Source organism: Kryptolebias marmoratus, linkage group LG9 (assembly GCF_001649575.2).
Source record: "Kryptolebias marmoratus isolate JLee-2015 linkage group LG9, ASM164957v2, whole genome shotgun sequence".
NCBI classification, from domain to species: domain Eukaryota; kingdom Metazoa; phylum Chordata; class Actinopteri; order Cyprinodontiformes; family Rivulidae; genus Kryptolebias; species Kryptolebias marmoratus.
Window position 1 is genome coordinate 7,213,349 of NC_051438.1, and position 23,328 is coordinate 7,236,676.

A 23,328-nucleotide genomic window follows, 5' to 3' on the forward strand; every position below is an offset into this window, starting at 1 on the left:
GGATAAATACAACAAAATAAAATGATACGACCGGCATGAAAACGGGGGTATTTTTTAAACCATAATAAACATAAATCCAACGTGTCCTCGCAGCTTTGTTAGCTGCGTCCTGGTGTTGTGTTATCAACATGAATAACAGTCTCTCCTCCCCCTGATGTTCTCTGTGTTTAAACACGCCCTTCAAAATAAGAGACATCACAAATATAAAGAGCACAAAGAATACAACTCACCATAACTCTGAATCAGTGGGAGCCCTGAGCTCGTTTCTCAGTAACCAGACGGTCCCATCTAGGGCTTCCAGAGACGTTTGTTTTTTACTCATTTTGCTGCTTGTGGGTTTGTTTTTAGCGGTAACGGATCACGTGACCTCGATAAGCGTTCTGACACGCATCAAGAGTGAGTCATAGACGGACGGAGAGGAGAGAGTCCAGTCATTTTTCAAAATAAATGTCGTTCAGACTCCAGAAAAAAATATATATATACGGAAATACTGTAAATTAATTATTCTTTCTGTGCAGCCCGGTACCAAATGACCCACGGACCAGTACCGGTCCGCCGCCTTGGGGTTGGGGACCTCTGATCTAGAGAATGATCTTAGACTCAAACTCCTGCATGAAACAAGGCGGGTGACACGCATTCCCTCAAAGAAAATCTAGGCCTTTCTTTTTTATTATTGAGAACATACACACTTCCTGCACACAGACACACTGAGGGTTCAGAGGCGGCAGGTCACCTACGGGTGCAGTACCAGCTATCAGCCACATGGGGGAGCTGTGGCGCCGCGCAGGCTCCGCGTTTCCCGCTCGGGCCTCATCCAGGCAGAGGAGAGAGAGAGAGAAGAAGAGAGAGAGGCCCGGCCGCGCATTGAAAATTCATGACATGCACTTCTCAACTTCTACAAGATACACAGCAAGTATAATGAGCTCAAAGCTGAGAACTTGGTCCTTCCTGACTATTTTATCAGTTTGTGTTTTTTTTTTTCTTCCTCCAGCTTTGTGTGTGTGTGCGCGCGCGCGTGCGCGTGCTCGGAAGCCTCCCGGCTCGCAGTGTTACTGTTTAAATTGCTGGCACGGCTTCGGCTTCGGCAGCGCCGCAGCAGACAGGAACAATAACAATTAAAACCTCCAAACAAGCAGCTCCTCTGCTGATGAAGTGTGTGCTGCGAGCGGGAAATGAAATGACGTGTTTAGCTCCCTGTATTTGCCCTTAATTACACTTTTCCTCACGCGCATCTCTGCCTCCCCACCACCCACTCCTCTAATAACGTGTCCTTTAACAGCGTTTTATTTTGTTGTTTTTGTGTTTGTCATGAACAGTGGGTCTTCCTGTCCTTTCCTCTTTCTTACTCCAGCCGGTGTCTGACCTAGTTTTGGACAGCATTCCTTACACAAGAAGCCGTCTCCTTCCCCAGGTGCTTGAATTGCTGTCAAATTATTTGAATTTGTGTGTATGTGTGTGTGTGTGTGTGTGTGTTTGTTTGGGAATGCTTGTGAGGCTGGAACTGATCAAGGCTTTTAAAAAACAGACAATCGTGCAATAATAAGATGTTTAATTCCTCTCTCTGTGTGTGGTTAAATCTCTCCTCTCCTCTGTTGTGATGCAGAGCAGTGCTGGCATGTTGCCCCCCGGACCAGACACACACACACACACAGCACATCACATCTTCAGATGGGTTTGGACTTTCTCCCCCCAACAAAGGGGAAGGGTCGCAAACATGCAAGACAGGACGCGACAACCCAACAACGCGGTGACGGCTCGCGCACACGCTGGCGTGGAAGAACTTCCAGCCATCTGCTCTGTCATTATTTGCAGCGAAGGCGCCAAAAAACAGTCAAACGTGCCGCCGGGCATGTGTTGCAGAGAACGTGCAAAAGGAGGACAGGGAGCTGCCAAAGTGAGTTTTTCTTTTTTGAACACGCTGTTCCCACAGCTGATCTGAATGAAAGGTGATGCGGTTGAGAAAGAGGACAAAAAAAAAAAAAAAAAGGGGGACGGGGATGACAGGAGCAGCTCTGGGACCATCTGGACCAAAGACCTTTTGGTTCCCAGGAACAGAGTTCTCTCGTGTTGCCGGACTGGAGAGGCGGGCTGCGGAGCTCGTTAGGGCCGTCAGCAGACAGTCCAGATCCACGCGGGGTGGGAGGGGGAGGGGGGGTCGTCGAACAGGAAGCGACGGCGTCCATACCCTCGGGGGGAAAGGATGCTCAACCTGACAAGGAATCCAACACTTTAAATACAGCAACGGGAAGGATGCAAACAGTGCATCTGCACCGGAGGCTACGGCTACTGCTCATTTTGGCTCCAGAACCAGAACCTTGACGCCACGGCGCAAAGGCGTCCCTGCTCGCTGACGTGCGCGCCTCAGAAAACAAGCAAATAACCACCAAGACAAGACGAAAAGCGAAGCCATGGTTTTTACCAGACGGCCCGACTGCCTAACATTTGTTAGAGGATGATGTGCAATTACCGGGACCCGTTCCAGGTTTCTAATTAGCACACGGCTCCACATCGAAAGGAATTACACCAGCAATGGAAAACAAATAAATTAAAAAATAAAATCTGAACGTGAGTCTTCAAAAAGACAAAAAGATTCGGCTGCATTCACATAGCACCAGCTCACAACAGAACTGGTAGTACGACAGAACTCAAACAAGTCCAAGTTATAAATACAGGCAGGTCATTCCTCCGATAACACAGTCCAGTCAGATATGTTATAACAGACAATCAGTAAACGTTATCTGTAAGGGAGCCAGCAGGTTGCGTTGAATTGTCATGTTGTTACAGTCTCCCATCCTGTGCAGCATGTTGGCGACAGTGGAAACAAAAAGTCCCTTTTAACAGGAAGAAACGTCCAGCAGAACCAGAACCAGGACCAGGATGAGCGGCTGTCTGCCTCAGCCAGCTGGGGTCTGAGAGCACACAGAAGGATCGGTCCAGGTGTCATTTCTACGGGGAAAAAAACCTAAGGTTTGGTCCATCGCAGCCTTGCCGGCTGCTTAAAGCAACACAGAGATGTTTGGGAAGCTGCTTGAGGACCGGAGCGGTGGAGCTAGCACGAAAAACTGGTTTCCACGAAAAGTTACTAGTAGGAACAACAGAGCTTGTTTCATAGTTGGAAAAACGTGGTCCTAAAAATACTGTAGACTGTTTAAAATAAAAAAAAAATAAAAAAATTTTACTCAATGCCATGTTTACATTGACGTCACCTGGCATTTTTAAAACACTAATAAAAAGTTATAAAAACTAAACAGTCTACATGTATATAAAACTGAAAAATATCTAATGCCAAATTCAACATGATTCTCAACAATCTTTAGAGTGAAGAAAGCTGCACCCATACACTTCCTTGCCATAATTCACCTGACGAGTGAACACATTAAAAATATTTAAGAGACACTGTTAACATGTATATTACAAATAATATAAATATTAAATACATTTGGCCTTTCCAGTTCAACTCCTAAGTTATTAACCAGTTTTATAGCAGTAATTGGTAGTAGCATATAGTAGTATTAAGGGTTCCATCTGTTCTACATGCAGCTGATTGTACGTTTGGTGTCCTCCCCAAAATTGATCTTAATAAATCTCCCTGTTTATTGCCCCCCCCCCCCAATAAGGAAATGGAATTATTGCCCTTGGACGAACTGACCACATTTTCTCACTCAGTTGTCTTTACTCTCTCTAGATGTTTGTAAATGCAATTATTGCTGCTATTCATACTTTTTTCTTTTTTTTTTTTTCTCAGTGCCCTTAGAGGACTTTGTTGTGACTTGGCGCTGGAAAAAAAACAAAAAAACCCCCAAAAAACAGAACAGAATTGAATTGGCGTCTATCTCCAGCAGTGAACAAGTGAGAGACTGGGTACACCTTGGACAGGTCATCGCAGAGCCACCACTGAGACCAACAACCACAGAACCCCACATTCACAACTGAGGTTTATTTAAAATCGGCCTGACATGCATGTTTTTGGACTGGGGGGGTGTAATATCTGGATAAAACCCACTCATGATGGGGAGGACATACAAACTCCACACAGAAAGGTCCGAGGTGAGAGTCAAACCCAGGTGTGTGTCAATGTGTTGCCACTCTAGCATTACCCCCTGTGGAGATATTTAGGGAGAACGCCATAAGAATACTAACCTAAACCTGTAATGCTCTAAACAATTACATTAAACAAATAACTATAACTGTTAAAAAAACAAAATACATTTTTTAAAAAAAAGTGAGTTTTTGTTAATTGCTTGAGTAGAAGTCGTTAGAGTAGGAGTTCCCGGATCATGTCTTGTTTGAGTAAAGATCCCCCTCGACCCTAAAGATCTGAAATTAAAAATAAATCCCACACAATCTGCTGCGGGAGTCAAGTGTAACCCAGCTCAGAAAGGGTTAATGCTTCAGTCAATCAGCTGTAAACACAGCACGGTTAGCAAGCTTGTCAGTAGACAGCCGCTGAATGACACTCAGCAAAAATACATCCTGCTGAACACCTTAAACATCCTTGCCTTTCGAACACTGTTTAGTACAAGTTGAACCGCCCAAATTGGTGAGTTGCTTTAAGGAAGTAGCGTCCTGCAATGCCAGGTACAAAGCTGAAAATGTCCAAATTTGTGAGCATATTTAGCATTTCTGTACAGTCACTTGGACACCTTAGAATGGTTGCCAGGGGTTTTTGGTCCCCCCTGCAGAGGGCCATTCAGTCCCCACACAATCGGAGCGAGAGCCTGCCATTGCCAGCAAAAAGTCTGATTTGCTCCCAGTATGTGTTGGACTCCACCAAGGTTGCCTTTTGTCACTGATTCTGTTTACGCCGTTTATAGACAGAAGTTTTCCAGGCACAGCCGCAGCACAGGAGGTCTCCAGTCCAGGAAGCTTTGGGCTCCATCGCCGCGTCTCGCAGACGACACGGCTGCGCATTGGGCTCGCCAAGCCGGGGACCTCCGGTGAGCACCGAGAGTGCGAAGCGGTCGAGATAAAAAATCAGCATCGACCTCAGCTGGAGAAGGGTGGATTGCCACCTCCAGGTCGGGATTGAGCTACTGGAGCAGTTAGAGCGAAATCTGTAGAGATACAGACACTGTACTGAGCCGCTGAGGTGAAGAGAAAGTTGACTTTATAATCACTCATAATCATGAATGACTCAAAGAATGAAATTACAAATACAAGTGATTTAAAATGAGCTTCCTTCTCAAAGACTCACCTTTTAGAGATTGGGTGAGGAGATTAGCGATTTAGGAGCGGCTCGGAGTAGAGAGACTTAACCTTCCTCATCAGTTAACGGAGTTTCTGGTAAGGATGCCTTCTGGGTCCCTCTGAATGGAAGGGAAGGCAGACCCAGGCTTGTGGAGGTCAGATATCACAGGTGGCCTGGGAATGCCTCTGAATCACAATGGATGAGCTGGAGGAGGTCTTAAACTGTTGCCTCTTTGACCCAGTTTTAGATAATGGATGGATGGATGGACGGATGGACGGACATATAAGCAGAGTCACAAGTAAAACTTCTCAATCAAAACAGAAAATGGCAAATATTTCTGACAAAAGAAACTGAAATAAATCAGACAGACAGGCATCTCATCCATCAGATGTTTGATTCTATTTCATTGTAAACCATAAAAATGTCTTTATGACCCTCCGAGCTACAGTTTTCTCTGAAGCAGACAATGATTAGCTCTCTCCTATTTGGACAGTAGCCAGGCTCATCTCCACTCAGCAACAGGAGCAACACAAGAGCATTTATTTATTTATTTTTTTGTATGCTGACGAGTCCAAAATTCCGCAAGGTCCCGCGAAACCGTTGACCACGTTGAAACAAACAGTCTCCGATAAAGGAAATCTCTCGACGAAATAAATAACTGTCGGATGGGACGGGGAGGCGAGGCTTTGCAGGAATCTACAGTGAACTGTAAATGAGTGTGCTTGAACTTGCAGGTGAACCATCGTGAGTTAACTTGGCAAACATTTGCTCTTCTGATAGCTTGGTCATGAACAGAAATCTTTTTTTTTTGTTCCTAAACTGAGAGCTCTCTCACCCGCGTCTCATTCAGATAAGACCTTTTCTCTTTTACAGAATCTCAACTGTCATTATTACCTTTTTATTTGCCAAAAAAGCTAATTTATGAAAGAACGCGAGTTCTCTCCCCCCCCCGGATGCGTGATGTCCACATAGCCAGTGAGGTTCACAGCATTCAGCCATTCATCAGTGAGTGGATAAATACAGGTACAATATAGTTCAGTTTGTTGGAATTAATTGTTCGTACCGGCCAGAAAATACCACTGTAGTTTAATTTTTTGGCTTCCTGAAAGATAAAATCCTTCCTCAGATTTGGATCCATGAGCTCCGATGTGTGAATTACTACCAGAAGTCGGGTTCGGATCACTTCAAAGAGAAGCACCGCTCCGACCCTCGTTACTGTGGTGGACTGGCTTCATGGCAAAAAAACAGGATCTTTTGCCAGCAGCGGTTCTAACTATTTTTAATTTTAAAAGAAAGGCAAATGGAGAGTAGGACATCTCCACAGAGAAGGAGATGAGAAACAGGAAGTTTTACTTCAAACGTGACGCAATTGTGTGCTGTCATTAAAAGGTCTGAGCTGCTTACAGGCAGACAGCCTGAGATCAGTTTGTGATTCAGAGGAAAAAATATAAACAATCCATGTGTGATTAAACAAATGTCAGAGTCTGAAACTGTTGATCAGTTTACTCTGGTGTGAGAGTTCAGAAATGCTACTCTCGCTAATTTTTATGCACTGGCACCTTTAAAGAGATAGTTCAGTCAACTTTGAGGTAATGTTTAGTCAAACAGTTAGCAATAGTTAGTCTCTTATCAGCCGGGATATCAGTCATAGAGAACAGAGTGTGGAGACAGAGGCAACAGTCTTCAACCAGGCTAGGCTAATGACTAGCCAAACGAGGACCTTTTTTTATTTTTATTGTTTTTCATTATTTTGAAACAACTCTTTCTCAAAAGTTTTTGTATCAAGCCTGATTAGTCCAAAAGTTTGCTCGGCTGTATTCGTGTATGTTCACGGAGCAACACGGACCTTGTTCGGTTGAGAAAACAGTGTCGGCGTAAAAGCGTAGGGGTTTACCGTTAGCTAATGTAGCGCTCTTTCACCGCGGTGTCGTTTTTGAGCCAGAGTTGTTTTATAAGCCTGAATTAAAATTTTAAAAAGGCGCCGTTTGGCTAACCGTTAGCCTAGCCTGGATGAAGTCTTTCTCTGTACCCATATCACAGCTGATACGGTTAACAGCTGATAACTATTAGATAATCAAACCAAAGTCGACCGGACGACGCTTTTAACTATGTAAATTTTACTCCTCAATCGTGGGTTTTCTTGACTGATTAGAATAAATGACCATGACACACACACACACACACATTTTCATACGTCACAGCCTACTTTTTGAAGGGTTTAGGAAGTTTTATTTTAGTAAGACGTGCGTTACATAAACAGTGGAACATGTTTCCAGTGAATATGTGAGTGTGAGACTGTGTGTGTGTGTGTGTGTGTGTGTTCTCCCCCCCTCCCTCCACCTCTGCCTGGCTGTCAGCTTGCTTCGACCACGTAGCAGCTTCCTGGCAGCGGCAGCAGCTCGTCTCTCTCCCCCTCTCTCTCTCTCGCTCTCTCTCTCTCTCTCTCTCTCTCGCTCTCTCCCGCACGCGCGCGCACGCACACGCGCGCTCTGTCAATATCAGCAGCCCATGTAGAACCACGCAGCACCAGCTCTGGATTTTTTTCTTTTACCGGCGCCAGGCGAAGCGGCCATGGAGCTCTTTGAATTCGACTTTCTCCGGGACTGGGAGCTCGAGCAGCCCTGGTGAGTCCCCGCCGCTTTTGTTATCTGTTTGATGAACTGTCCGCGGCGCGCGCGCGGTGAACGTGGAGCGGGACGTTTGAGGTCAACACCCCCCCACACCCAGCTTGGTGTGCTGAGGTTGGGGGGGGGCAGCTAACGGAGACACGAACCGGGCTTTATTTATTTATTTAATTTATTTATTCTTGCTGTCACCCTTTATACGAGCTGGAGACGAACCGAGAGGCAGGGATACGTAACCACACGCGCGTGCGTGCGCGCGCACAGCGCAGCACGACGCTTTCTTTCTGTTTTATCCTCCTTAAATTTCCGGTGTCTTTGTGGGATGAAAGGCTCGGCCCGGCTGTGACCGGGGTCCAGGTGAAGCAGACGGCCAAGTTTCGCTCCCTCCCTCTCTGCCGGCGCTCCGCCGGGTCGGTCGGGCTGCGGGTGAAGCTGCACCACAGGTGTTGTGATTTATGGGACGCACTCACGGGGGGAGCTTAATGACAGGCTGAAGTTAGGCTGAGATGATTTATGAGGTGCCTCCAAATCTCTGCCCCCCTCGCTCCTCTAAGATGTTATTAAACACACTAAATTAAACGTTTGTATCTCTTACCATGCACTGGTAGCTGGATAACCCGTCACCTTTGCTGCTAGACATAAAACCTCCTTTTAAAAAAAAAAAAAAAAGTTGTCTCAGGGTTAAATGGTCCAGTTAAGTCGCTGACAAAATAAGCATCAACCTTGTTTTGCTAAGTGGATATTTGCATTTTGAAAACAGCCTTTTATTTTCTAAAAACCCAAGATCATCGCAGCAGAAAGTGCTGTCGTAGGTCGACGACAGGAAGTGAGGGTGCAGAGGTTTGAGAACATTCCTCTGTTTCTAGAATAGAACGACACAGAATCTCATTTATTTGCCCCATAGTGTGAATGCACAGTGCCCGGTCCATGACGCTCAGGTAACACATGCAGCCGTAGAAGACGTTAAAGTGAAGCTGGTTAAAACACAGGTACAGGAGGAGCATCAAGGAAGTGGCGTGCGAACACTCCTTACTTTACGATTCTAAAGCTTGACCGCAAAGAAACAACAAAAAAAAGTTTGTCTTTTTATTTTCATAAATAAAACTGTTAAACAGTATTGGATGGAGACTGTCTTCAGATCGAGAAATTGCAGGTTCGATTCCCCCGGCCTCTGCTGTGTGACGAAGTGTGTCCTCGGAGCGAGACGCTGACCCACCCCTCACACACACACACACACACACACACTGATAGGCTCGAGAGTATAAAAGTGCTCATATATGGAGTGTAAATATATAATAAAAAGACAGGAACTGTCTGTGTGTGAGAGTGACAGAGACACTGTGAATCTTTACAACACCCCACCCGGTGAGGCTATATCGGTGTAGACCTTTTATTAGTCAGACCAGGGGTTCCCAAAGTCGGGGTTGGGACCCCACTGTGGGTCGAGGGGTCTTAAATAACTGAAACGTAAAGATGATTTGTAATCTGCCAGCAGCCACGCTTCGATAACAGTTCTTCGTTAAAGGCTGAGGCTGCTCGGCCTTCGTTGGATGCTTGTTTTTGTGCACTCCGAGGGGGTTGCAGGTCTCTGCTGCTGTTTTTGGTTTGTGTGTGTGTGTGTGTGGGTCAGAACCTGAAACAGTTGTGGAATATTGTTCCGATCTGTGAGAAGGTGAAGACGAGCTTGCTTCTCAGTGCGGTTTAGCATTCCGCCACAGGGGCTTTGTTAAAAGGAAGGAGCAGACACTTTGAAATTACGAAGCATTTTGTCAGATTTTCAGTGTCGGGGGTTCCATCCTCATATTTCACCCCTCCCTACCCTTCACTTTAAACGTGGAGCCTGGTTTTATTAACACATTTTCACTAAGCTGACCCTGCATCAGCTGATCAAGATATACAGCTCAACGTGGGAATGGTTGTATTTTTTATTTTATTTTGTCTCCTTTTAACCGAACATAAAAGAAAAGAAAAGAAAAGATGCTCGAGGTTCTTTGGAAATGGTGTCATCACAGTTTGTCCAGCAGAGCGGCTGCGACGCCGTACTTTCTGATCGCTGTCTGCAGCACATGCAGCACAGAACTCATTACAGCCGAGCAGATGGTGGCACAAAGTCGACTGGTGTCTTCGCAGCACATCGCTAATGAGCTTGAAAAATCCACTTCTTCAGAGTTTAATGAACGGCCCGACTTTCCCCTCTTTTTAGCCGAACTCACCGTCCTGCACTGCGACGTTCGCAGTCTCGCGCGCTTCAGAGACAGGCTGGAAACATCAGCTCGCATGTATCCACATTTCTGTGTGGTGTTTAAACCAGCTACCATCTTGATTTCTGACTCTCTTCAACGTCCTGACAGCTGAGCTCCGAACGGCACGCTGGTTTGAGCCGTTTTACAGTCGCAGATTTGCAGCAAAAATTAAAGTGCCGGTTAAGAAGTTGGAGTCGTTTATTGAGACTACGTTGTCTCAGATGATCGGCTTTAAACCAAAATTCAAGAAAAATAAAACAATTAAGTAGTATTAATGCCTAAAAAAATGTTGTTCTATGCCGTTATTCTAATGTTTGCATCACCGATTTTGATTTGGTTTAATTTCCTGCAGCTTTTTTTTTTTTTTCAGATCTCTAGAAGTCTTGCCCAGGTAAAGAGTGGTTTAACTTTTGGTGTCAGTACATCATAAAACGTAGGTGAAATTCACAAAAAACTGGAAGAGGTCCCCATATACAACAACAGGATTTTAGTAAAAACGAGAGAGAAAATCCAGCCCTGTTTAAACGGGTCTGGAAAAGGTGGATTTTACGTGACTGAACAGACACTTCGATGAAGTTTTAGGGTTTTGGAAGGTTTTAGCCGCCGACTTAGATGGTGTCACAGTCTAAGTTTTGAGCGGTCCAAACTTTCCCAAATTTCTGCCAACTCTTCTTATTTCTAAAGACTCCACACTTCTCTTCCTGTTTTATCAGGAAGTTATCGATTACTATTGGGCTTTAGAGAAGAATGTTGATGGATGTTGGAGTTTCAGGCAGTAGCTGAACTGATGCCCTTCAACGTCCATCCATCCATCCATCCATCCATCCATCCATCCATCCATCCATCCATCCATCCATCCATCCATCCATCCATCCATCCATCCATCCATCCATCCATCCATCCATCCATCCATCCATCCATCCATCCATCCATCCATCCATCTCAACATGGAGAGAGCAGTCCTCCCTTTTCCGACTGAGGACCACGGCCTCAGATTTAGAGGTGCTGATCTTCATCCCAGCTGCTTCACACTCAGCTGTGAACTGCTCCAGTGAGAGCTGGAGATCACGGCACCATGACTAAGTCCACACTCTTCTCTTAGCATCTTGAAATAATGAGACGAAACTACCTAGAAAACCTAAGTAGTTTCGTCCTTAAGATAGCAGAATGGTAGTCTTGTGAGCTTGAGAAAAATCCCATCTCAGCTTCTGTGTTGTATGACTTGATGGCTACTTATTTTGACTAAAAATCCTCTTTTTTAAGTTAGCAGAATCCTACCTGTGGAGTCTGAGTTGTCCAGGTTTGTGTGGCTGGAAAGAAACAATGCCAGCAGTGGGAATGTTTGACTAAAACTGTGGCTATAAGACTTTTTTTTAATCAGAATTTTGCAGTGTTTTGGAAGAGGAAAGCAGCTGTCCAAATGCTTATCTGCTCAGTTCTGGCCTCAGGATATGTATGGCATACGGTAATTCCACCGTGGATTAACGAATCTTAAAAAATGATTCGTAATAGTAAGACATTGTGAGTTGTTCCCCTGCATGCTGCTTATATTTTCTTTTTCTCGTGCTCTGAGATTGTGAGGAGGATTGGAGGCGGCGCGGCCCGTGAAGCAGTCCACCTCAGGAACACAATAACTTGGCAACCGTGTTGCTATTTTGAAGCCGTATTCCAGTGGGGAGCCTGAGCGGGGGAGAAAGTGACACACTGTTGTCCCTCAGCAGACAGAAGGGAAGGGCCCCGGAGCAAGGTACTTAACCCCCTGCTGGTGGAGAGGAGCTGTTCGGGGCTCAGCTACAAGCTCAGGGTGTCTGCACATGTAACCCCTCCCCCACCACCACCTCCCACTGCTACCGCTCCATCACACCAGCGCTGTCATGTGAGCCCAATGGGAAGTTTGGATCTCGCTGAAGAAAAGCATCATTAGAGAGAAGATAGCGTGGAAATTACTGTGAAACATCAAATTAGACAGAAGATCAAAACACGAAGAGCCTGATAGTTTAGCTGACAGAATCTTTTTAATCACTTTCAGAGGAGGGTAGTGACGAGAAAACCCGTCTGTCGTTACTTGAGACAAAATTCATTTCTTTTGTTTTCATTTTTAGTATTTCTTTTTTTTTTTTTTTTCCCCCTCAAAGGTGCCAGACTTTTTTTTTTTTAACCTTTTTGGGAAATCTTGAGTAGGAGCTGTTCACAATTTGTCAAAAGAAAAACGTTTTTTTTGCTTGGGAGCCAAAAAAAAAATAGAAATAAAAAAAAAAGGTAAAGAAATGAGCGGTGGCTTAAGACTTTTGCACTGTAAGGTGTAACGTCATCATTTTGATCTGGATCCAGTTTATTTCGCTTCATGTCGGCGCCCCAACTCCTGCTGTTGGCTGAAGAAAATATAAAGGTTATTAACAGCCTCATGAATAAAATATGCTTCTTTGTGGAAACGGTTTGTTTTATTTGATGTACAAACAGGAAGGGTTGGAAAAACTGTGTACTTTTTAAAGCAATGCCAGAACCATTACCTGTGGTATTATTTGAAACCGTAGTACTTCTGCTGCCACTTCAACTAGTCCTAAAAACTGCAGCTGGTGTGTTTGTGATTTGTTAAGTCGCCAGTAGGAACTGCTCTCTCGGCTTTTAGTCCTAACGAGCCGAATCGAAAGGCTGCCGGACTTTTATGGTTCTTAAAGATATTTTTGTTTCTCCTCCGTGGAGGAGCTCTGCCATCTGGAAAAAAAAAAAGGCTCTCTGGCTTGAAACTCCGCGGCTTTTAGTTAAGAACCGAGAAAGCTCCTCAGATGAGAAGCAAAACATCTTCAAGAATCAAAAAAAAAAAAAAAAAAGGAAAATGCCTTCGATTGGGTTTGTTAGGACTACCGTGCACTGGGTGACGGAGAATCTAACAGGTGCTGAGTACTGTGGGAACCACTGGCCATAAATCTGTTTCTGTAGTTACTTCTATCGCTTCTCAAGCTGATGGTGGTTAACAAAAAGTGCTTTATCTGCTCACTAATTCCATAACAACTGATCTACTCCAACCACTGCAAGTACTATGACCAGTAGACTGACTGTCCATAGGTGTTTGTTTTGTTTCGACAGGAGTATCAGGACTGTTGGTCTTTAAATCGTTCCATAGTGGGACTACCATCTTTGCTTTCGCACTGCCAGAGGAATGCTGGGACCGCACAATCCTTGACCTTGGGTCAGCGCGGCCACATCAATAACAACAACAACAACAACAATGGAGGACTCTAAGTTAGATCTGTATTGCGTCTCTTTTTGTTGTTTTTTTCAAACGGCATTTGAATGAACACTACAAACATTCAGAAGAAGGAGTTATAGAAGTTGAGACTTATTTGTGCTGCTCACCTTCAGAGGAGAACACACCACAGCAGACAGTGGCTACAGTTTAGCAGCTTCTTCTTTAGTAACTTGAAGGTGGTTTGAATAGCGCAGGTGCTGTAAGAGCGTTCAGTTTGCCCAGCCAGCCAGCCAGCCAGCGTGCATTTATGCGTGGACCGGTCACGTCCCCTTAAGTCACTTGAGGTTCCCTATCCAGCCAGGAAAGTTCCTGCTCCGAAGCAGGAGCTGTTAAAGGTATGATGTTGACACTATCCTCCACTTAAATCAGAGCACTTCTGCATTGTGGAAGCTGTGAAATGCGTTAGCCTCCCCGCGTTAGCTTCGGTCTCATTATTGTCTACAGAGCTGCAAGCGTGGTCACTCGTAACGCCATTACTTCTGCAACGTTCTCAGTGACAGGATGTAGAATTTTGGAGTATTTTAAAAATCGCGAGGAGCTCAATTTACCCGTGGAGCTTCGTTCAGTCGCGAAACTGGAGCTTTTACTAAAACATTCACACTCAAACGAGCCACCACAACAGCAGACTGCTTTAAATTCTTTTTGATGATGGAAATCTAATAGAGCAGGGGAAGGCAACCCTGGTCCTGGAGGGCCACCATCCTGCATGTTTTCCTTGTTTCCCTGCTCCAGCACACCTGATTCAGTGGTTAAATCACCTCTTCATGTTCTGCAGAAGCCTGATAATCACCCATTGATTCAAATCAGGTGTGTGACCAACACATTTTTTCTAAAAAGGCCAAACAAAATAAAAATCCTAATTAGGAGAAGTGCAAGAAAACCAAAATGTTTAGAGGTCTTTTTTTAAAAAGGAAGATTCTATAAACCCCAATTTTTTAATCGTTAAAACTTTGAATAGTAGTAGTGGTTATTGTTGGTGGAAAAACAGCACAAAACTGAAGAAATGTCAGGATATTTTATACAGCAACACCCCCCATCCATCCTACCAGACATTTTGGAACAATTATTTCATGTTTTGGTATGCGCCAACAGCCTGCAAACTTTAGAGGAAAGGTCACTTGTGCTGTTGAGCTGTTTGTTATTTAATCTTTTAGAATTTTGAAGAGAGGTTGTGAGGAAGAATCTAAAAAGATAACCCCGGAATGAGTTTAGTCAAAAAAAAAAAAAAAACAACAAACTTGCGTTTGTACCGAGCACACTCTCGCCTTTCAAGATGGCAGCCAAACAGAAGTAACGAAAAGAGCTGAACTTTCCGGCCGCTGTCCAGGTCGGGGAAATGAAAGCGAGTTGGAGCCGGCGCAGCACATGATGCCTTCTCGCTGTTCTCTTTTTAACGGGCTGCTCTTTGATGTCGCTGCCGACTCGGTTCTCATAAACCTTCAAAAAAAAAAAATGGACTCAACTGTCCAAGACTGAGCAAGGAAAAAAAAAACACTTGCCAGGAGAGATGAAAAACCAGAGTAAAGCACTTTTTCCTTTTTTTTTTTTTTCAAATGGACTAATATTTTACTGGGGGTGGGGGGGAGTGTTACGGGCCGCCTCATCGGAAACCACTGAGGTCGGCATTAAAAGTCTGTCGCCGTGGATTTTCCCTGGAAGGGAATGAAACGATCCCGAAGCTCCCCACGCCTTTGTTAAATCGGAACCAAGACTGTGGGACTCCTCCTCCTCCTCCTCCTGAAGAAACACCCTTTCATCTCTTTGTTACTCTCCCTCCCTCCCGCCCTCCCTCCCGTCTCGCCTCTTGTTTGGTTCTCGCAGATCTGAGGGCTTTGTATGATTGTAATAGACCTCGCAGCGAACATTGCGTGCTCCTCGCTGTAATTGCCCATCATGTAGCTGGCTAATCACGGCAGCGGAATCTGGGGGAGATCGCTTTGAATGTTAATTGATGCCGATGGTGATTGGTTGAACCATTTAAGTCGTTAATTAGAGAATTGATTACACATTTCGTCAGCATGAAATGATAAGATTCCAGCTGCGTGTTTTGAAGCCTGAAAGTTCACATCTGCAGGAAGAAACTCTTGATTACTGCTATTTATTTTATTTATTTTTTTAACCTCACTGGATCTGACTGAACTGATTTCTGTTTCTTTTAGCTTCGCTCTAGAATGAGAATCAAATGTCGGCATAAAACCCGAGGGTTTCATAGAAGACAAGATGGATTCTTTTGGGGGGGAAAGTGGCGACAAAATCAATCCATTCAGTGTTCCTCCGTATTCAATCTGCCCGTCAGTCCTCCCACCTCTCAATCAGCTCAGTCACACGTGCGAGCTCAATAAGCGCCAAATCATTCATCACGCTGGAAGCGCTCCGTCTCCTCGCCACGCGAGAGGCCTCGGCTTGCCAAGGCAGCTCCAAGTCGATGATGCTTCACAGCAACACCACGAGAGAAAGCTGCGTCTCAGCGCAAAAAACTGCCAAGAGCCCACAAACAAAAAGCGGCAGCAGGACGCGCGCCGAGGGACGGCTTCTGTCCAAGAGAGAGGGGGGAAAAAAAAAGAAAGAAAAAGAGCTGCTTTAAGCTTAAACTGCTGCGACAATTACCCCGCCGGGGTAGAAGTGCCCTCTGGGCGCCAGGGAGCTGGTGAAACCCGCTCAGCCCACCTGGAGCCCGAGCCAGGAGGTGCTGTCCGTGGTGCTGAAAAACAGCATCATCGTGGTCTGAGTTGGAATACTCAGTTATTACGCCTGAGCAGCTGCAAATAACCGTTTTCATCAACAATTTCTGAGAAACCAACTGAAGTCCTCAAGAGAAAAGGCCCAAGCTCAACGATTACACATATTTCTACATTAGAAAAGTAAAATAGAAAAGTGATCAGTTTTTCTTAATGAATTACCTAAAGTAGTGATAGATGACTTGAATAGTAGGAAATTTGTTTAATGTGAGGAGAATCATATTCCTGTCATTCATCTTTGAGCTCTGTGAACAGCATTGACAGTATGAAACCAGTCCAGTTCCTCTCGTGACCGTGTTAAAGGAATAGTTCAGGTCTTTTGAACTGGGGTGATGTGGAAAGTTTAATAACAACTAATATACCTGTATTTACCTGCTCTTCAAACAAACTAAGTTTGAAGGAAAAGAGTTTCATTCTAACACTGACCATAACTCTCGTATTTGCTCATGTTCTCATATTCAGCCATAGTTTCCACTTTTTTCTGCTTTCCCTTCAATATAAACTCTGATAGTGGAAGCATGCTCCCTTTTTTTCTCTCAGAAGGGATGTGAGTTGTTCCGTCAATCAAAGCATCCTGACTAGAAATGCACTGTTAGGAAACAAGTTGGTATTTGAATATCCCTGCCCCTTCCTAATTAACGTTATAAAAAAAAGTTTATAAATTCACTTTTTTCCCTCTCAGTTATAAATCATTTTACAACACAAGCGAAGTCTGATAGCAACAAGATCAGAATAAAGTGAGACGGATGCAAAAAATAAATAAATAAAAAGTTAAACAAAACCCTTGTAAAAAATTGTTGTTTTGTTTTCTAGGGCAACAAAGTGGCCGCTGGCATGCTCCGAATTGGTTTCTGTAGAGCACTGGATTTCCTGTTCGCACGGAAGTTTGTTAAAATCTCAACTTTTCTTCCCAAAACAATCTGCCAGTTTAACAGAATATCTCCGGTGTAGTGCAGACACTGTAAAGCTCAGTTTTGGAAACCTAAACTCGATTAGAAAGGTCTTGATTTCTAAAAGACAAAGAGCTCGACGACCGCGGTGGAAGGCTTTGAACCTCTGCGTTTACGCTTCCCCACAAGGCACTCAGTCACTGGTGGCTGAGATAAATACGTATTGACTGGGACAGCTTTGAGACAGAGAGTTTGCAGATTTCGTCAGAACTGGCCCCAGTTTTTGTGTGGATTTGATGTTTTCCAGAAGAATCTGCTCCGCTCCGAGCCAGGGAGTAATTGTGAGAACTTGTCAGCGATCCATCGCAGGCTTCCACTGTTTGTTCCAAAGAATGTAATGTGATGCAGATGTGCCTCTTCCCTCGTTTGTGCATTTCAACAGGGACGCTGAAGCAGTGATGAGGGAGAGTCCTTTAAGTCGAGCTGAAAGTGTTGTGTTAGTTTTAGGATTTGGATGCGGGAAAACATAATGAGTGACCAGAAACAGTAAGGATGACATGAGCTGCCCCAGCTTTCTCAGTTCATTCTCACATGGCAGCACTCGCTACTGACTGTTCTTTTTCACCACTCTTTTAGTTTTCAAAGAGGAAAAAAACCCATAAGGGTGCAGCTGGTTATGCGAGTACTTACATGGTCAGGGCTGCCGCTAATAATAATAATAAGATTTCATAGAATCGAATCATCTAAACAGCTGGTTTTTCTCCAAAAGCCACAATTAACAGTTTTATTGTAGTTAATCTTATTTTTTTGGCTTTTACAGTCGAGGTCTACCAATGTGTGCTTTTAGATTTTTAGAAATCACAACACTGATTTAAAAAAAAAATTTTGGTCAATGTGTATTTTTCATTTAACACAATAACAATTGCTTAACCTAAATAATTGTATACTTAACAACCCTTAGAAGAACTTGTGCACTTCAAAAGCTTCAGAACAGATGATTCTTGCTTAAAAAGATTAAATTGTGGGCCACAGTAAGCTGGTTTTACCAGCTGCATTTTCATTTTCCTACTCGATAATTCCTCAAATATTAACAGGCATGGCTGATTGAAGATTTTTTTTCTTTTTTAAAGTGGACAATATCGGCTGATTTAAAATCAGTCGGCTGAATATTCAGTCTACCTCTGCTTTAAGGTTTACAACGAAATGAAATGCAAAGAAACACTTGCAAATTAATATTTAAAGTAAAGGTTTAAAGTGCCTATTTCTATTTGACAAATAAAGAAAATGAATCTCTTAAGGATTTATGTATTTAAAAATAAAAAGTGAATGTTCAGCTTGTTATAAGGATATTATTGGTAAGAACTGGAGTCCTTCTTTTGGAGTATCGTCACATGACTGAAACAAATACGACAGAACTATTTAAAACTTAAGAGAAAATGTAACATTACGTAATGTTCTTTTAGTTACTCTATACCTTTTATACTTTGTATATGAATTGTATGTGTAATATATGAACTTGATAAAGTGGTATTTAATTAGCTAAAGGTTTAATTTACACAGTAAACTGGCACATTAAAACACTCAGGTGTTTAGTTGTCGTCCCCTGCTCAGCTCTGTTTCCTCCCTTCTGAAGGTGAGGGAAGGTTTTTCACGCTGGGGTGCTGTGAGAACTTGTAAAGCAAGTGACCAAACAGGAACTTCATTTCTCCCATTCAGAACTCTTTGTCACAAAAATAAGATTTTTTTGTTCTGTTCATTAAGTCCCTCTGTTTTCCTTTATTCATTTAGGCATATGTCATTTTTTGACATCCATAAGGAGGTGGTGCTGCAATGCCCTCAGCTCCCCTAGTTCCCACAGCCTTGCCCCAGGTATCGGTAGAGAGTTCAGTCCATCAGGGTGTGTTTCTTTGTGCGCTGGACAAAAGAAAAAAAATAAAGAAAAACTTAGAGATAAAGTTGTTTTATTTTTGTTTTTTCTTCATTTTATTTAAATCCAGTTGTATAAAACAACAGGAGTTAAAGGGAAACCAGAACAAATCTGGTAAGAGAGGCAGATCTTGACGGGGGGGGGGAGGCCGACAAAACTGGACTCGACACCAGTCCGGCACCAACTCATTAGTAAGCTCTGTATGAATTGCTCTTCTGCTGCTGCTCTAAACCCTCCTGTAGCCCTCAAAAGAGAGACAGAGAGGAAGAGAAGCCCTTGTAACTTTGGGTCATTTTGACCCGAAGGCCACGGGAGGGTTAAGCCAAGGAAATCATGCAGCGCATAAAAACCATCGTTTTACTGAAGTGCTCCCGTGCTTCAGACCCCTTTGGCCTTTGAGAACTTTTACTCCCTGGCTTGTTCGGCCCTGATGCAGCCTCGGACTGAGCTTTTCCACCACAGTACTTTGGTACTGCAGCTGAAACTCGACCACATACTAACACGGTGAAGGGACAACGGTCGGTATTTCTATGAAAACAACTAAGAATTTGAAAAATAAATTCAGAACAACTATGCGGGACAAAGTGTCACAGTCAACATCATTGATTAATGCAACCGTTTGCGACAACCCTACAAATGGCGAACAAAAAAAAAAGTCTCCGGTTTGATATGAAACACTTGCTTTTATCTGAAAACACATCATACAGATAAAAGTACCTGCACAAGCCTTAAGAATGATACATAAGCGTTAAGAGCATTGCAATTTATTGTTCAACAGACAATTCACTTTTACTATCACAGCACACAGTTGGTAAATGGCCGGAGGTCAGCTTTGTTATAAAGCTTTTTTATTGGCTAAAGTGAGGTTTGTGCCGAGAATTGGAATATATGTAAGAATAGAAGAGTTTTAGGGTTTGCAGATGCTTCAAATAAAGAGTTAGGCCATCTGTTCAGTTTTCTCAGTGTCTTACAAGAAAATTAAAAGCAGCCATCTGGAAGGGAAATAAAAAAAACACATTTATCTTTGACGGAAAAAGAAAAACCCATTGCATCCCATTCCTCTTCATTTTAAATTATAGTATGCTCTCTTCCCATAAATTCAGAGGCTCTAGCGGCGTAATGCTCTTCTTCTTGTGGGGTAAATCATAATGTGGATAAGTAGCCCAAAGGCTCCCTGAAAGCTGCAGACTCCATTATTCTGTATGTCTTGTAAATTATTTATCAATTTGAAGTAAACAGATAATTAAAGTTTCGACGTGTTTGCCGGTATTTTTAGACCTAAGACAACATTATAGGAAATGACAAGAAAACTAAATCTGGTTTGGTTGGTTGCAAGCGATGTTGGTGTGGGAGGACTGAGAGGCTCCTCAGACGGGAAAGGACAAAACTCCAAAGACTCCAAAGCACCTTGGTCATCTTGACCAGCAACATTTCAAAAATATTTTGGTGTACAAGCTTTTCTTAGGAAGTCAACGACCTGAAGGTCATTTTATAGGAAAAAGTCCACCAACAGGAGTGCTCCACCTGTAACAGGATCCTCCGTCACCAAGACTTCTCTAAACAGATATTAGGAGGGCGCATGTTTGGCCAACAGCAGTGGTCCAAGCCTTACACAAAAACAACACAGTATAAAAAAAACTACAACAGTGACAGTCTTTGGTTAAAACTATTGGTTTTTGTCCTCACTTAGACCTGGAGAATTTGTGTTTTCGTTGTCTATCTTCTTTTCCAATGAAAAGAGGAGCATGATCAATCCTACAGGTTAATTAAAGATGGATCACTGTTAGGTGGGGCCTGTAACAGTACACCTGTATATTTGTAACAAACCATCACGGTAAAAATGGCCGAGTCCAATGCGTGCAATTAGACAAAGGTTAGGTTAGCTACCACACTCATCTGCAGGAGGATGCACTTGTTTTCCTAGTTGCTTTTTCACTAACTGCAGCAACAACGACCAAACGAGCGGAGGAAGCAACTATCTAAAGCACCCTACAGCAAAGCGAAGCAAGAACGCCTCGTTCAGATGTGACGCAGGAGACCGAAGACCTGCCTGTTTGTTTTAAATCAAAAATCTCTGGAAAGGTTTTAGGTTCCCGATGCTCCACAGGAGCAGTAAAGAGAGAAAAGATTAATGTATGGAAAGCCAAATGGGTCATAATTTGTGGCCTTTAAGAACTTCCTTTTGGCTTCTAAAAAGAGTTGCGAATGTTACGAGGTGTGTTAGAAACGTCACTCGAGTATAAACAGCACCGTAACACTCAGTGAGTGTTCAACTTTTTATTTTTGTATTTTCACACAATGAGACGTTAATTCCTTTCATTCTACGTCAGGTTTAGGCCAAATTCAGCGAAACAAACACCCCATCTTTGTACTGTTTCTAAAAGCTTAAATATCTGCCTGGTTATTTCAAATCAGCTGTGTGGGAAAATGTTGGCATGAGGTGCAGGTACGGCAAGCAGCTAGGCCCAGCCATTTGATATCCCTGAAACCAGGTGTCATTTTCCCACACTACCATTCGGAAAGAAGCGAATAAATAGTGCTTTTTTAATTTTAATCAGGAGATTCTATTCAGTGCTGTATTGCTTTTTATTTTGCATCTCGATAAAATCAATTAAAGCAAACACTCCTTGTTGTCTTTTTAATTTATTTATATTTTCAATCCAACAGAGAGATACCTTTCTGTGCACAGTTCAAATTGGATGAAAAAGATTATTATTTTATTTATTTCATTGTGACAGTACCAGTTTGAGAAATTATGCCTTGCTGTACACGTCTCTGCCTCAAAGAGAGGTATAGTTTGTATCCAAACCGCAACAATTTTTTGTTGTTGTACCGAACCCGTGCGGAGCCGTGACCCTCACGCTGAGGTAGACTTGACCGTACCTTTTACCCCACAACAAAACCTCCGTGGGAATTTCCTCCCGGCAAACATCTGATGATAAGATACAGCAGGGCGGCGCTTGGCAGGCTCGACGAGGTGCAGTGAAAAGCCACTCGTCACTGAAGCCGAAGTACTTCCACTGTGCTGTCTCTCTCCGAGCTGCAGGGTTTTAAAAAAAAAAAAAAAAGATTTACAGAAGAAGGCGCTCGAAAGCAGACCCGTCCATTAAACGGAAACAGAGGGGTTTTTACCGTCATTCTCTCGACGCCGCGTAAAAAAAAAGAAGAAAAAAATCAAAAAGTGCCGCACAGTCGTAATGGTATCACTAAATGTGACTCGAAGCCCTATTACTATTGATTGGACCATAAAGCCGAGCATAACTGTACTTAACTGAAAGTGATCCTTCCCATGTGATGAGATTACCGGCTTCTATTGTGTTGGCCGTGTCACTGGCCCAGAGTGGCTCCCATCTCTTTACGCTCGGCGTTTACGGAGCGCTTCTCGGCCCGGGATCCTTTCTGTAACGACCGGTGTGGCTGTCTTCATCAAAGAACGCACACCGGAGAGATAGGGACGAGCATGCATCGTGTTTAGACCACGACAGACATGCAAAAAAAAAAGAACAACAGTGGGAAAACTACTCGAGTTTGTCACTTTTATTCGTTTGAAAGTGACTCAATATAATATAAATCTAATTGTATTAAGTGTTTGTTTATTCGGTAATACATTTATTTAATTAGCCAACGATTTGCTGGAGATAATCATTCGTTTGCTGTGAGAACTGAATTAGGAATGGGTCAGATTAGTTAATGGGGCGCCCGCATGAAATTACATCCCTTAATTTGTTGTTAAAACTAATTAGGAATTAGTTCCTCTTGTGTTTGCTTGAAGTAGTGTTCCTTAATTTGTTGTGAAATTTTTAATACTAATTAGTTGAATTAGGTAAGGAAGTGTTCACTGTTCTAAGAAGTTGGACAGTACCGTGCAATAATGTGTCACAAACGCAAGAATGTTTGTGTATTCAGATCTCAGTTTCCATGATAGCTCCCACTTTCCAGTTGTAACTCTTGTACCTAAAGCTAGAAGAGTGTACTGTAGCTAGTTTTACTACAAATACCACTGATACTGCTACCAGAACGATCGAAACGATGGAAATACCAACTAGAATGTTTCTGATGACAGCTAAATTCCAGTAAACATCATCTTTCTCTTCTAAAGCCCAATAATAATTGAGGACTCACTTCTGTAAAAATCTGAGCTGATAAAACGTCAACATTTTGAAGCATAAACTGATTAGGAAGCGTAACGTGAACCGAGATCAAACGAAATGGGAAAGCCGCTGCCAGTGGCTCGTCAGGTTTGCCACGGTAACCTCACACCTGTGTCTCACTCCCCAACAGAGCACTCTTAACGGTGCTATCAGGACTTTGCATTGACTACCTTTAATCTAAAATATAGTGTGAATTCTATATGTGAAACAGTCTAACTTTACAAAAGGAAGGACTGTTTCTTTTCTCTAAACATGAAAAAAACTTTATTAAACACTATTCCACGATCGTAATGTTTTTAATTGAAAAAAACAACAAC

The 23,328-nt window shown here is 43.2% G+C and overlaps 1 protein-coding gene across 2 annotated transcripts in view; it reads left to right on the top strand.

Moving 5' to 3' along the window:
- Positions 1-7,572: 7,572 nt before the first annotated feature.
- Positions 7,573-23,328, top strand: part of aff2 (AF4/FMR2 family, member 2) — a 225,188-nt gene continuing 209,432 nt past the window's right edge. For both annotated transcript variants that reach the window (XM_017423101.3, XM_037977386.1), the window contains exon 1: positions 7,573-7,812. In XM_017423101.3, coding sequence (XP_017278590.1) covers positions 7,760-7,812 — 53 coding nt within the window. In that variant the 5' untranslated portion in view covers positions 7,573-7,759. The remainder of the gene's footprint in view (positions 7,813-23,328) is intronic.